This window comes from Colius striatus, chromosome 1, assembly GCF_028858725.1.
Source record: "Colius striatus isolate bColStr4 chromosome 1, bColStr4.1.hap1, whole genome shotgun sequence".
NCBI classification, from domain to species: Eukaryota; Metazoa; Chordata; class Aves; order Coliiformes; family Coliidae; genus Colius; species Colius striatus.
Genome location: NC_084759.1, coordinates 25,056,038 through 25,068,699, shown reverse-complemented (window position 1 = coordinate 25,068,699; position 12,662 = coordinate 25,056,038). Strand labels below are relative to the sequence as shown.

The window sequence follows — 12,662 nt, the reverse complement described above, 5'->3', positions numbered from 1 at the left end:
GCAGAGCTTCCCCACACATGTTGCTAACCAAAAAGTGGATTCGCGCCTGGTGCACAATAAGCCAATCTACACACAGAGTTAAGACATTGCTTTATTTTGTGTCTCTGCAGAGATGAGTGCTAAGGGGTAGCTCCACAAAGCCAGCACATCCAACAGTACATCACACACTGTATTTATGCAAAATCTTATCTAACACATATTGTTATTCTATTTATCAAGTCCTCCACCTAGTACAGATATCGAGTTCAGTCCTCTGGTGCCTGATGAGGCAGGGGGTTCTGTCCTTACCAGTCTCTGATCCTTCTTCAAGAATACAGTTGTTAACTGTACATGTAACCAGGCCCATCCCCTCCAGGGTATTGATAATGGCCTGAGTACAGTCATTAGAGTAACTGGATCCATCTCAGCAAGCTGTTTGATAATGATTTCTACCATGTCTGTCCTGAGTCCATGTTTATTTTGATCAATATCATCTTAATATTAGTTCTGAGTACCTATACCTAGAATATACTGTTTTAATCTACCTCCTGTGATCTCTTCGTCTGGTTACAGTCTGTCCACCAAGGTCTCAAGTGAACCTTCTCTATCTATTAATGACCTCAAGTTGTACTAGAAGAGGATTAGATTGGAGATTAGGAAGAACTTTTTCACGGAGAGGATTGTTAAACACTGGCACAAGCTTCCTCGGCAGGTGATGGAGTCACAGTCCCTGGAGATAAGGAATGTGTAGATTTGGTGCTGAGGGACACAGTTTAGCAGTGGGCTCGGCAGTGTGAGGTTAGTGGTTGGACTTGACGGTCTTAAAGGTCTTTTTCAACCCAAACAATTCTATGATTACACAATCCTTGAATTGTTGCCACACCACTCACCCCTTCCCCTCTGCCCTCAAGAGAAACCAGCTTCTAGGATGGATTGCTGCCCAGGAGTCACACACCAAAAACCTTCAGCTATCCCTAGGGCATCCCTGAGACACAAGGAATCCTATTCAGATCATCACAAGGGCACTGAGCCTCTGTCCTGCAGAGGCACCCGGGCACTTCACCACCACTCAACCCTGCCGCTGGATGACGCTCCTCAGCGCCCGACGGCGGCGGGCGAGCAGGCTGCCAGGGGCGGGGCGGGGCTCAGGAGCCCGCGCCCCCGTCTCTATGGCGACGCCGCCGGGCGCTTCCCGCCTTCAGCCGACCCCCACCCCGTCGCCATGGTGACTGCCCCGCCCCTTCCGGGAGCAACTCGGAAGCGGCGGGGCGGAAGCGGCCGGGAGCGCCGCGGTGGGCTGTGGTGGGGGCGGATGAGCGGGCGGTGGCGGCGGCGGCCGCTGTGCGGGGGGCAGGGCCCCGCGGGAGGCCGGCAGGTAACGGCGCTCTGCCTCACTGATGTCGCTCGTTAGTGCCGGGGCGGGTGGTAGGGCGGCGGCAGCCCCCTCCACCCCGGCGGGCTGTGCTGGGCCGGGAGGGCCGCAGGGAGCTGGGGGCCGGGCCTGGGGCCCGGCCGCAGTGCGGCCTTAAGGCTAGGCCTGGCCTGGCGCGTCCCAACCGGCTCCTGTGGGCCGTGGTTCTGTCCGGGCGCTCTCCGCCCTCGCAGGTAGGCCTGTATCGGCGGAGGTGTGGCTGGCCCAGCCGTCATCCCGGCGGCGCTTGGCGGGGCGGTCACTGGCACGGTCTAGGCACATCGGGCTCTCCGTCCTTCGCGGGGCTTACACCTGCGCCTCCCTCGCAGTCGTGCTGAGTGCCCGCGGTATTTCACTCATCAGAACTCGCTTCGACGTGAGGCCGGGGCGGAGAGGCCGGCATGGGTGGATACCCCCCTGGGCCATGCAGTGCAGGCTCCTTGTCGCCCATCACCTCACCATCTGCTAGAAGCTAGCAGGTTTCAGCCTTGCTTCGAGACGTTCTCTGTATTTTGGTTTGTTAGTTTTTTTCCTATTGAAGCTGGTTCCAAGTTGAAACATCTGAGTGAGGTTTAGGGAGGTGTGAGGTAACTGGCATATGTCATCTGGAATCTAGGAAGGTGTTTGCCGGAGCCAAGGCTGATACAGAAAGTGGCTGCAACAGAAACATTTCTGCAAATTAAAATTATGTGTAGTTGAATTTCTTACATGAATATTTCAAGTGTAGCTCTGTACTGCCCAAACGTCACAATAAAATTGACTTGAATTTTCACATCTCTTCATTGGGAGTAATATGAAGAACAGGATGTAGCCATTGTGGGTTTTGAGCTAGTTTTTTCCTCATACAACAATGCTCAGTTTAAAAATGAAAAGGTATAGGGAGATGGCAGCTGAAGGCAATGATATCTAAGGAAGTTGCTAGTTCTGTACAAATTTTATTCAGTCGATAATTGACAGCCTACTGTGAGTCAGTATTAAACTAATATCTCAAAATAGTGCTAGAAGGCACTACTGATGGAGGTATTGTCTCTAGAATAATGCCTTCATAAAAGCAAAACAAAAAGCCTATTAGATGATGATAAGTTTTCTGGCTGCCTGTCATTAAATGTTCTAGCCTTCCATGCAACTGTGGATGTGATATTTGGGATGTCTAGATAAGACTGCTGCAATAGAGAAGAGTACTTGGCTATGTGATTTCAACTATATACTTATTCTTACTGTAGTGTTTAAGTAATGTAAGATGGTTGTGCAAAGTAGTATTAGTCATCAGGATAGGAACTTGTGCACTTATTCTGAATGGCACTGTTTTGTTTCTACTTTTAGAGATTTAAGTACAACTAACCACTGAAAATATTGTGTTTAAGTAAAACACTCATTTAGTTTCTTAGTGATATCTTTTTAATCCTTGGTTTATTTTGTTTTTCAGTACCCCAAGCGCAACCATAAGATATGATCCTTTGCCTGCGGCACCTAACTTGTTAAGTCCTCCTTTTGCCATTTGGTCACCTGGCTTCAACTACAATGGTAGGTTATGGTGCAGTTCATAGAATCATAGAATGGTAGGGTTGGAAGGGACTTTTAGAAATCATCTAGTCCAACCTTCCTGCAGAAGCAGGTCCACCTAGATCAGGTTGCATAGGAACATGTCCAGGTGGGTTCTTGAAGACCTCCAAGGAAGGAGACTCCACAACCCCTCTGGGCAGCCTGTGCCACTGCTCCATCACCCTTGCATTAAAATAGTTCTTTCTTAAATTTAAATGGAACTTTTTGTGTTCCAGCTTCATCCCATTACCCCTTGTCCTGTTGCTAGCTACAATAGAAAAAAGGGATGCCCCAACCTCCTGATACCCACTCTTTAGATATTTTAAAATGTTACTGAGATCTCCCCTCAGTCTCCTCTTTTCTAGACTAAACAGCCCCTGTTCCTGCCGTCTTGCCTCATATGAAAGATGTTCCAGTCCCCTTTATCATCTTTAGATTCTTTTGCTTTAGTCTGCCCACTGTCTGGCTGATGAGGATAATGCCATTAATGTTGTGCATTTCCTTAAAGGAAAAAAGGGTTTGCTTATTGTTCCTGAGTTCAGATATATTTTTTTCAGAGATACCTTTCTTCATAGTTTGTAAGTGCTTCTGAACACTTAGGCACTGTCCATTGCATCATAGGAATTATCTTAAAAAGCTAGTGGTGTCTTCAGTTAGAACTTCAGTTAGAGTTCTAACAGTTGAGTACATATAAATCCTACCTCTGTACAGTATTCTTTTCCCAGGTTGTAGTATTGCCATGGATTTTTACCTTAAGTAGTCAGTGAATGAAATGTCTGAAACTGTGCAGTTATCCACTAAAACAGAATGCACGAGTACTTGCCATTTTCATATAAACACCTAGAAAAATTAAATGTTCCATAATATTCTAACAAGTTATAGCATTAAGTATTTACTAAGCATTAAGAACTCTTTAAGTGCTTTGTTTTTCAGAACAGGTAAGAAATTTTGTATGAGAAGTGAATGGTAAAATGCCTGAGGTTTTTTCTCATTTAATTTCTTTGTTGTTACTGTAGTTTTTCTCCCCTGAATTCTATTCTAATGTATGAAATAACTGGTACTGCCGTGTATTGGACGTGGTTCATATCCTGTCTGTTCCTTGAGGTTCAAGTAAAGCTATTTGCTTTCACAAACAGTCAACAGGGATGGGTCAAACTGAGGATACAACACAAACATCTGTGTTGAACAAGTACTTGTTACAAATGTTTCTGAGTTTTATGGAAGAGTGGGAAGGTTCTCCAAAACACTTCTATGTACAATAGTGTGGCCTGTTTTAAAGATTCAGGATGTGGAGATTGTGTAAGTTGTTTGTTTTTTTCTGTTGTGGGTTTTTTCTCTGTTATTGAAGAAAACAAAACATTCTTAAGGTCTTTGTCCACCTGCTACTGAAGTAAATGCATTGCTTCTCTTGTCTTACCAGGAGTTGAATTAAGCCTTAAGCATTCTTCTACAGGACTTTGATCCTTAGTATTGTCCCCTCTGTCCTCCTTGCTCCGAGTCAGTTTCATTGTTTGGTTCATTCAGCAGCAGCCCTTTATTCCTGCACAATAAAGATGCTGAAGTAAGCACCAGAGAAGGGAAGCTAGCGGCCAGGGGAGACTTTCTGGTTTTTTAACACTGATACTTGTTTATTCTGGTTTGAAATACTTGTCAAATTTTAGTCCAAGAAATCGTTAATCTATGAAGCTGTTTACTCTTTTTGAATTATATGTCTTGTCAACTGCAGATATACTGAAGTGAAAGATATTCCTAAAGAACTAAATCCATTAAAGTAAATGCTATGGGATGTAGAGAAGGTTTTGCAGATTTTGACATGATGTCCTAGGGTTGAGTGTACTTCTTACAACCCTGCCTTGGAAGAAATTTGCAGTGGATGCTGTATTTGTTTCTTAGCCACCTAACAGTCTGTTATAAAAAAAAATCAAGTTGTATTATGTGCAGAAGTAACATTCTGGACAGAAGATCTTTGTTTCTATCTTGTAGAAAAATAACTGTACTAATACCAGTGTCTATCCCTGGACAATTGTTCAGGGATACTTTTGCCTAGTCTTTCTGTTGAACTAGTAGCTGGCTTAATGGGAAAACAGATTCTCTGCTTGTCATCTCTAATTGTTTTTATTACTGTCTTTATTAGACATAATTTCTATACCACCTTTCATTGTTCTAAGATTTTATAATTTAGCCAGTATCTTGCAACTGTAGACACTTGGTAGGTGGGAGTTTTCAGCTGCAAAGTTTAGTGTGTGCCAAAGAATTTGAGCCTGTCTTCTGACTAAATTCATATCAGTAGTAACAGAGTTTTTGTCGTGGTTTTAAGTATGAAGATGTTTAAACAGTTAATGTAATTTCTAAAAAAACTTTTGTAATTCTTGCAGCAACAAGCTTTAGAATTGGCATTGGATCGTGCAGAGGTAAGGAGTAGCTAAGTTATTTGTTTGCATATAATCTGTTGGTCTTTCTTATAGGTAAAAAATAGCTGTTGTATTTTTTTATATTTCTTCTGAAAAGCAGTGGAGGAACATGTGATGTAAATATATATGCATGTATATAAATAATCACCAATACATGTAACACAGGTTTTGCCAAATTATAATGGAAATTGCAATATTATGTATTGTTTTTCACCCATTGTACTGAGAACATCATCAGGTGCAATGATGACAGACCACACAGGGCTTCAGTTTTCTCCTTTTAAACTACCAAATCTGTGTGCAATAAGCAGAGCTGCACAGAGCTGTCAGAAGTATATGGCAAAATTCTGTATGTGTTTACAAGGCTAGTCCAGTTAGAATGAAGAGGAAAGTCACATTCCTATTCTTTCATGCTGACACCTGATAAAATTGTTACCTTGAACCTAGGCAAATATGTGTTTCTGTGAGACAACTTCTTCATTGAAATTGTGAACTAAGCTGTTAATCAAAATACTTCAGGCAAACAGTAGAGATTTGGAAAAACCTTGTTAGAATATAAGCTACATTTAATGTAGGGTTATATCTTCTTTTTTAATTATTTTTTACCTATTGTTTGTTGTGTACATGACTTAGGTCATAATACACAGCTCTCTAGAGAAAACTAGTGTAAATGCAAGAGATAAGGGGAAAATTAAGCTTCCTAAAGTTGGTTTTGTTGAGAAGTACTTGATTTCTAAATATCCAACTCATATGTATGAATTTGATTGTATTTTAGCATGGTAACTTCAGAAGTGTTATTTACTACTGTTATTAGAAAACAATAATATAAAATCAAGACGTTGCATGCAACTCATACTATGAAATGCTGCGTTCCACAGGTAAATTGAGCAGTGTCCTTGTTGATGACTGTAACATACACCAGATTGCGTTTAGCATTTTGGAAGAGTCATGTACTCTAATTACTTCTGTATACGTAGAACACTGTCTGGTAATGATCTAAAGTTGCATGAGAGCTAGAATTAAATTTCTTTGTAATATATGTTATTATTTGGTTTGTTTTTTTCTTCTAGTATATAATTGAAAGTGCCCGTCAGAGACCTCCCAAAAGAAAATACTTATCCAGTGGAAGGTAGGAAAAGTTTTAATTTTTATTTTTTAAATAAAGTTTCTTTGATTCAGTTTTGGTTACATTTTAAGTTTTTTTTCATTTCAGAAAATCTGTATTTCAAAAACTCTATGATTTATATATAGAAGAATGTGAAAAAGAGCCTGAGATAAAGGTAAGTGGAAATTGCTAAGAAAGTTCTCATTTTGTCTATAAACAGGCAAGTTCAGAAAATACTTTTTTAATTTCACTTAATTCCTTTGTTTAAAAAGAGAAGGAACTCTGGTTACTGTAGTAGTTACCTAAGGCTACATACTCTTTTCTCCAGGAATGCATGATGGGACAAAAGAAAATGGGTTCAAGTTGCACCAGGGGAGGTTTAGATTGGACATTCAGAAGAACTTTTTCACCGAGAGCATTATTCAGCATTGGGACGGGCTGTCCAGAAGGTGGTGGAGTCACCATCCCTAGAGATATTATAAAAATGCATAGATGAGGTGCTGAGGGATATGGTTTAGTTTAGTGATGGGCCTGGCAGTGTGAGGTTAGTGGTTGAACTCAGTGATCTTAAAGGTCCAACCATAATGATTTGATGGTTTTATGAAACACAGTTTTTTATTTAGAAATTCCATGAGTGGTTACTAAATCATTCAGTGCCTGTATTTTGGATGGAATAATGGCCTTACTAGAATCAGCCTTTTCAATAGTAAGTGTTAATAGTATTATTAGTAACAAGTACTTCTAGAAGCAGTATTAATTCTGTCTCAGTGATAGAAGAATGGGATTATTTGTTGGGGTTTTTTATTGCTGCTCTTTTAAAGTAGCTTTATTGTAAATACTTTTTTTTTGGTAAGGAAATATGAAAGTATTGATTATCTATCAACTTTATAAAAAGAAACATACAAAAACTTTCCTGTCCAAAGATGACAGTATCTCAGGTCTTAAGAGAGAAGATATCAGAGTAGTTGAGTGTTGACTTGGCTCTCAAATGACATTTACTGTACGTCAAGCTGCTTCATTCTGTGTCTTAAGTGAAAGCCCAATAGCTCTAGCCCTGCTCAGCAATACATCTGAAAATTGAAGCAGTGCACATGCAGTCTCCTCTTTTTGGGTAGATGTTGCAGCGGGCTAATAAGAATTTTAACTGAAGAAGATTTTGCATAACAGGCTGCATCTTCAGAGTCCTATAGGAGGCACTGGCTTTCCTGAGAAATCTCTGCCTCAATCGTTGCCATGACATACTTCCCCCCATTATCACCTGCTCCTCCAGATCTTTCCCTATTAACCAGGATTCATGTGCTGCTCTGTCTTTTTCTTTGTGTTAGTTTCCAGGATTTCTAAACTGTAAAAGTCAGTAAGATGTAGTCACCATCATTCTTGAGGCATGGGGAAGAGTTAACTTGGGACAGTAGTTCTAAAACTACATAGCAGGAGATGGAAAAGATTTTTCTCTTTTTTTTCTCTGCATACCTGTTAAAGTGTTCCATCAGATACTGTGGGATTTGGGGTTTTGTTTTCAGTCCTTATCTCTTAGTTTGTTCCCCTATAAGTAATGGGTCATTCTTTCTTCTCAAACTCTCTGGAAAGATACATTTGTTCAAAAAGAGACAGCCTGCTATCGTTTCATTGAGTGTATGTGAAATGAGTAGCTGAGCAGGCTTAGTTGAGCACCAGGGATAAGTTTCAATGAGTGGCTCCTCCCAGACCTGGTGTTCAGGTATGACATCTAGCCTCCAAGCAGGAGATACAAAATTATCTGAGATTTAGAGCTTAAACCTCTGAACTCTAAGAGGGGCTTTTAAAATATTTTAATGTGTAGGATGTATGTGATGTCTTTGAAGCATACAAATTTAAAAAATCTGTTACATGTGAAAAACATCATTCTTACCATTAAAAAATGGAATGGTCTCTGCAGCTGCTGTATTAGATTTCAATAAATATAGTCAAGGCAATTAAGAAAGCTTCCAAATACTGTAATTCAATAAATTTTATAATTTCAACTCAGTATTTTAATCCTGGAAGGAAATATGTCTTTCTGTTAGGGGTGTTTAAAAGTACCAAGTATTTTTTCATTAGTATCAAACAAGGATGGTGTATAAATGATGCTCATAGAAATGATACAGATTATAATGCACTGTAGATTTAGAGCACTGTAGCACAGGATCATTCTTGTTAACCATCTTGTCTATGGACTTATAATTCAAAGGGGTTTTTTTTTTATTTAGATGGGTGATTTTTAAAAAATCTATGTCTATAAATAATACATAATGTATATACTGTGATGAATACAATTAGATTTTACTGGGCTTGTTTAGAGACATCAACTTTAATCTATGCAGTACTTATATTCTAGCAATTGTTGTTATTTCTTCTAATTACATGATAGTATTATGTTCATGAGCAATGTTTACTTTTAAAGCAGAAGCTGAGGCGAAATGTGAATTTACTTGAGAAGCTGGTTATGCAGGAGACGTTGTCATGTCTGGTAGTGAACCTCTATCCGGGAAATGAGGGTTATTCACTTATGCTCAGGGGAAAAAATGGTTCAGGTAATACTTTTACTCTTCATATTTTTAAAATGCTCAGAATGGTCTTTAAACAGCTACAGTGTGTTGCTTATATTTAACTGTTTCACTGCTAACATAATACCTGAAGATGGAAGGAGTAGACAAAAAAAACCCCAAACAACTATATGTGAACTAAATATTTACATGAAGCTGAGGTGGTCAGAAGCAGTCTGCAATAGTGCAGTGTAAATCAGTAGACGTGAGTCTTTTTTTATAGCCTTCCATTCTCTTCTTTCCCCTTAGCTTCCTCAGTCGCTCAACTGAGTTTCTCTCGCTTCAGGTTCCTTTTGTCAAATTATTTCTTTGACTGCTCTCTAAATCTGACTAAAGACATCTGTTTTCTAGTTCTGTTACATCTTTATACCACTGATACTGTGATGTGCAATAAGAGCATACAGCTGGGAAATGTCATCTGGTTGAGCTATGAAGTAATAACATACTGCCTTTTGGTACAGTAAGAGCAAATTCAAGGTTTGAGAACAGAAATGGACATAAGAATTAATACTATGCAAAAAAAGTTGCCTTGATAGGTTTCCACTGGCCCTGCTTTTTTTTTTTTTGTCTAGCTTGTTTTAGATGTCATGTTGCTAAAGTTTGAACTTGAAAGGCAAAAGAAAAGCATTATGTTTTGTTTATATTCAGATTCTGAGACCATTCGGCTGCCTTATGAGGAAGGAGAGCTGCTTGAATATTTGGATGCAGAGGAGCTACCACCTATTTTGGTTGATCTTTTAGAAAAATCTCAGGTTTGAAAGTTTCATTTTCAAAAAGAGCTTACTTTTTGTAGCCAGACAGATTTTAATGTTTTCAAAGTTTCACATAGGCAATTCCAACTATAAGATGTAAAACACTTGTGCATTTGGAACTGTAATATTTAATGCCTTAAGTATTTTATTGATACATAAGGAAAAAAAGTACTGGGAAGAAAGGTTTTGAAGGGAAGTTGATGTGGTTAAGACTGCCAAATGTCTTCAGCTCTGTGGTCTAGCAAAATTGTCCATTGTTCTTTTTCATTATGAAATATTTGGTATGGGAATATCTTAGAAGTACATTGCAGGCATATGAGAACGCTACATTTGAAGCTTATATTTTAGGTGTGTCTAGGTATGTAGTAAAGATTACTGGTCTGACAGAAGTTAGTGATTCTTTTTGTATATAGTATTGCTGAATTTTATATTATATATATGGTGTGTATCATTTTATGATATGTAACTTCTTTTTGGAGACAGGGGCTGAGGCAGACTGGTAAATATTTGTTTAAAATTTTTTGTTTCAACTAGGTTAATATTTTTCATTGTGGATGTGTCATAGCAGAAATACGTGACTATAGGCAGTCTGGTAACATGAAATCTCCAACGTACCAAAGCAAGCACATTCTTTTGCGTCCTACAATGCAGGTGAGAAGTGTTTTCAGTCATTCATCAGTGTTACGATAGTTCGTAGACTGGATATTAACTATCACGGAACACATTTTAAGAAATCTTTCTATTTAGTTGAAAGGTAATTGACATTCTCTTTTCTTTCTCAGACTTTAATTTGTGATGTGCATTCTATAACAAGTGACAACCACAAATGGACACAGGTGGGTTATTTTTAAAACCTTAAAGTGATGTGGTAAATACACAGTAAAATAAACTGAAATTTATTAAAGTTATTTATTTGATCAAACCTGATAAACAAAACTGATTATGTTTTTTATAATTCATACTGTCAGTGATGTGCATGGTACATGCTCCAGAGAGCTGGCATATTAACTTGTGAATAGAATCATAGAATAGCATCTTCCCATAAGATGCCATAAGATTTGCTAAAAGTTTTGTAGAATCAGACCTGAATTTTTGGTAATGCAGAATGACAATATTGGAGTTACTCTGGCTAGTTTACGTTACTTCATTCATCTTCAACATACAGTCCCAGAACAGAAGTTAGAGTCTAATGGCACGATTGCTCCTGTAGCATCGTTTTGCTATTGATATGGTTACAGTAAAGGGAATCTTATGGAACTATGTCTGTACAGTCTAGTCAATGCACTCGTTTGTATTTCTGAACCACTGTCATGCTCAAATCATTTCAAATTGTAAATTGTCTAAAGTCCTAGGTAGGTTAATTTCATGACAGATTGCCTGTCCGTCACTCTAAATCATTGACTGAAAACAGATTCCAACACATTTTTTTCTTTTTTTTTTTTTAAGATAACGTGCACATATGCATAGGTATATATCAATTGATGTAAAAGTCTTCATATTTTTACATTTATTAATGGCTGTGTATATTACAGGAGGACAAACTCCTTCTTGAGAGCCAACTTATTTTGGCTACAGCAGAGCCTTTGTGTCTTGATCCTTCGATAGCAGTGACCTGTACTACAAACAGACTCCTGTACAACAAGCAGAAGATGAATACTCGCCCTATGAAACGGTAGTTTTCAGTAGGAAGCATGTTAAGATGTCAAGAAGCTTGTCTTTGAAATGTTGTGAAGTGTTTTTAAAAAAGAAAGTAATGCTTTATGTGAAAATTCTCATGTAATACCTACTGAAGTACTAGGAACATGAGGAACGATCAAAAATTTATATCTTATACTAGAATATTGAGCAAATATTTATGTATATTTCCATTATTAGTAGATACTAAAATAGTCTTATTTTTGTATATCAAAAGAATGTGAATATATATTATTTTCTTAATATGTTATATTGCATGGTTTATTTTGTTCTTTTTTTCCACAATTCAGATGTAAGCTGAGATGATGGCTCAGTAATGTAAAATATAGAAGTGGTTATATTGCATGTTGGTATCTGATCTGTTAAAAGCTATATACAAGTTTCACTCCGAATGAAGAAACTAAAGTAATTATTTACATGTTTGATGTTCAGGCTGAACAGAATTATAGGCACAGTAGAATGTTAGAAAGCTTGTAAGTAATGAAGAACACACTATATACAAAATGTTGAGTTTGTGTCACTTTTGTGTACGGTTGTTCACTTTTTTCACAAAATCTTGAAATAGTTCCCGTTTCTTCTACTAAGAGTTGCATTCACTCTCTAGAATGAAAGTATACTAATGGTCAGAATGACTGAAATATTGAAAACTAGATTTGCTATGCTAATGTACAACTAGTGGTATTGTCTAAAAAGTGAAATTGATCAGGCTGACCTTAAAATTAGACCTTGATAGTCACCAAAAATTCCGATAGAAAAATGGGCAAAGGTTTTGAGTCAACATCCAGAACAGCATTAAAGTACCAATGGTTTGGCATGAGACAATCAATGGAGGATAGTTAGTGTGTTTATAACTTCATAATTACATAATCAATGCACAAATCTTTTGGTAGAACTGAAATCTCTGATAATATGCAAATATTTTAAGCTTGGCAAGTTCTCAGTTACTCATTTTGATAATATACTTCACTTATGCATTTCAAAAACAATCCTACTTTGAAGTATATATAGTGCTGAAATATATTAACACAATACTAGTATTTTTCAAAAATAAGAGATCAAGAGTATGAGTTTTACAGAGTAACCTAGGATAGTGATTTTAAATTAATATTTCAAAACATATCTTTTAGTCTCAATGGAAGTGGCATTTCAGGGTATTTTCTTATGTTTGTATACAGGCAGCGGGGAATTTAATTTTGATGGTTTTAC

General features: G+C 38.1%; 1 protein-coding gene across 8 annotated transcripts in view; it reads left to right on the top strand.

Moving 5' to 3' along the window:
• Positions 1-1,261: 1,261 nt before the first annotated feature.
• Positions 1,262-12,662, top strand: part of SUPT20H (SPT20 homolog, SAGA complex component) — a 32,769-nt gene continuing 21,368 nt past the window's right edge. For 4 of the 8 annotated variants that reach the window (XM_061993933.1, XM_061993916.1, XM_061993892.1 and 1 more), the window contains exons 1-10: positions 1,262-1,354; positions 2,817-2,914; positions 5,308-5,343; positions 6,414-6,472; positions 6,557-6,623; positions 8,871-8,997; positions 9,658-9,761; positions 10,296-10,412; positions 10,544-10,597; positions 11,294-11,433. In XM_061993933.1, the coding sequence (XP_061849917.1) occupies positions 2,912-2,914; positions 5,308-5,343; positions 6,414-6,472; positions 6,557-6,623; positions 8,871-8,997; positions 9,658-9,761; positions 10,296-10,412; positions 10,544-10,597; positions 11,294-11,433 (707 nt within the window). In that variant the 5' untranslated portion in view covers positions 1,262-1,354; positions 2,817-2,911. Of the gene's footprint in view, positions 1,355-2,816; positions 2,915-5,307; positions 5,344-6,413; positions 6,473-6,556; positions 6,624-8,867; positions 8,998-9,657; positions 9,762-10,295; positions 10,413-10,543; positions 10,598-11,293; positions 11,434-12,662 lie in introns of all 8 variants that reach the window. The other 4 variants (XM_061993901.1, XM_061993923.1, XM_061993908.1 and 1 more) reach the window with 1 other exon arrangement.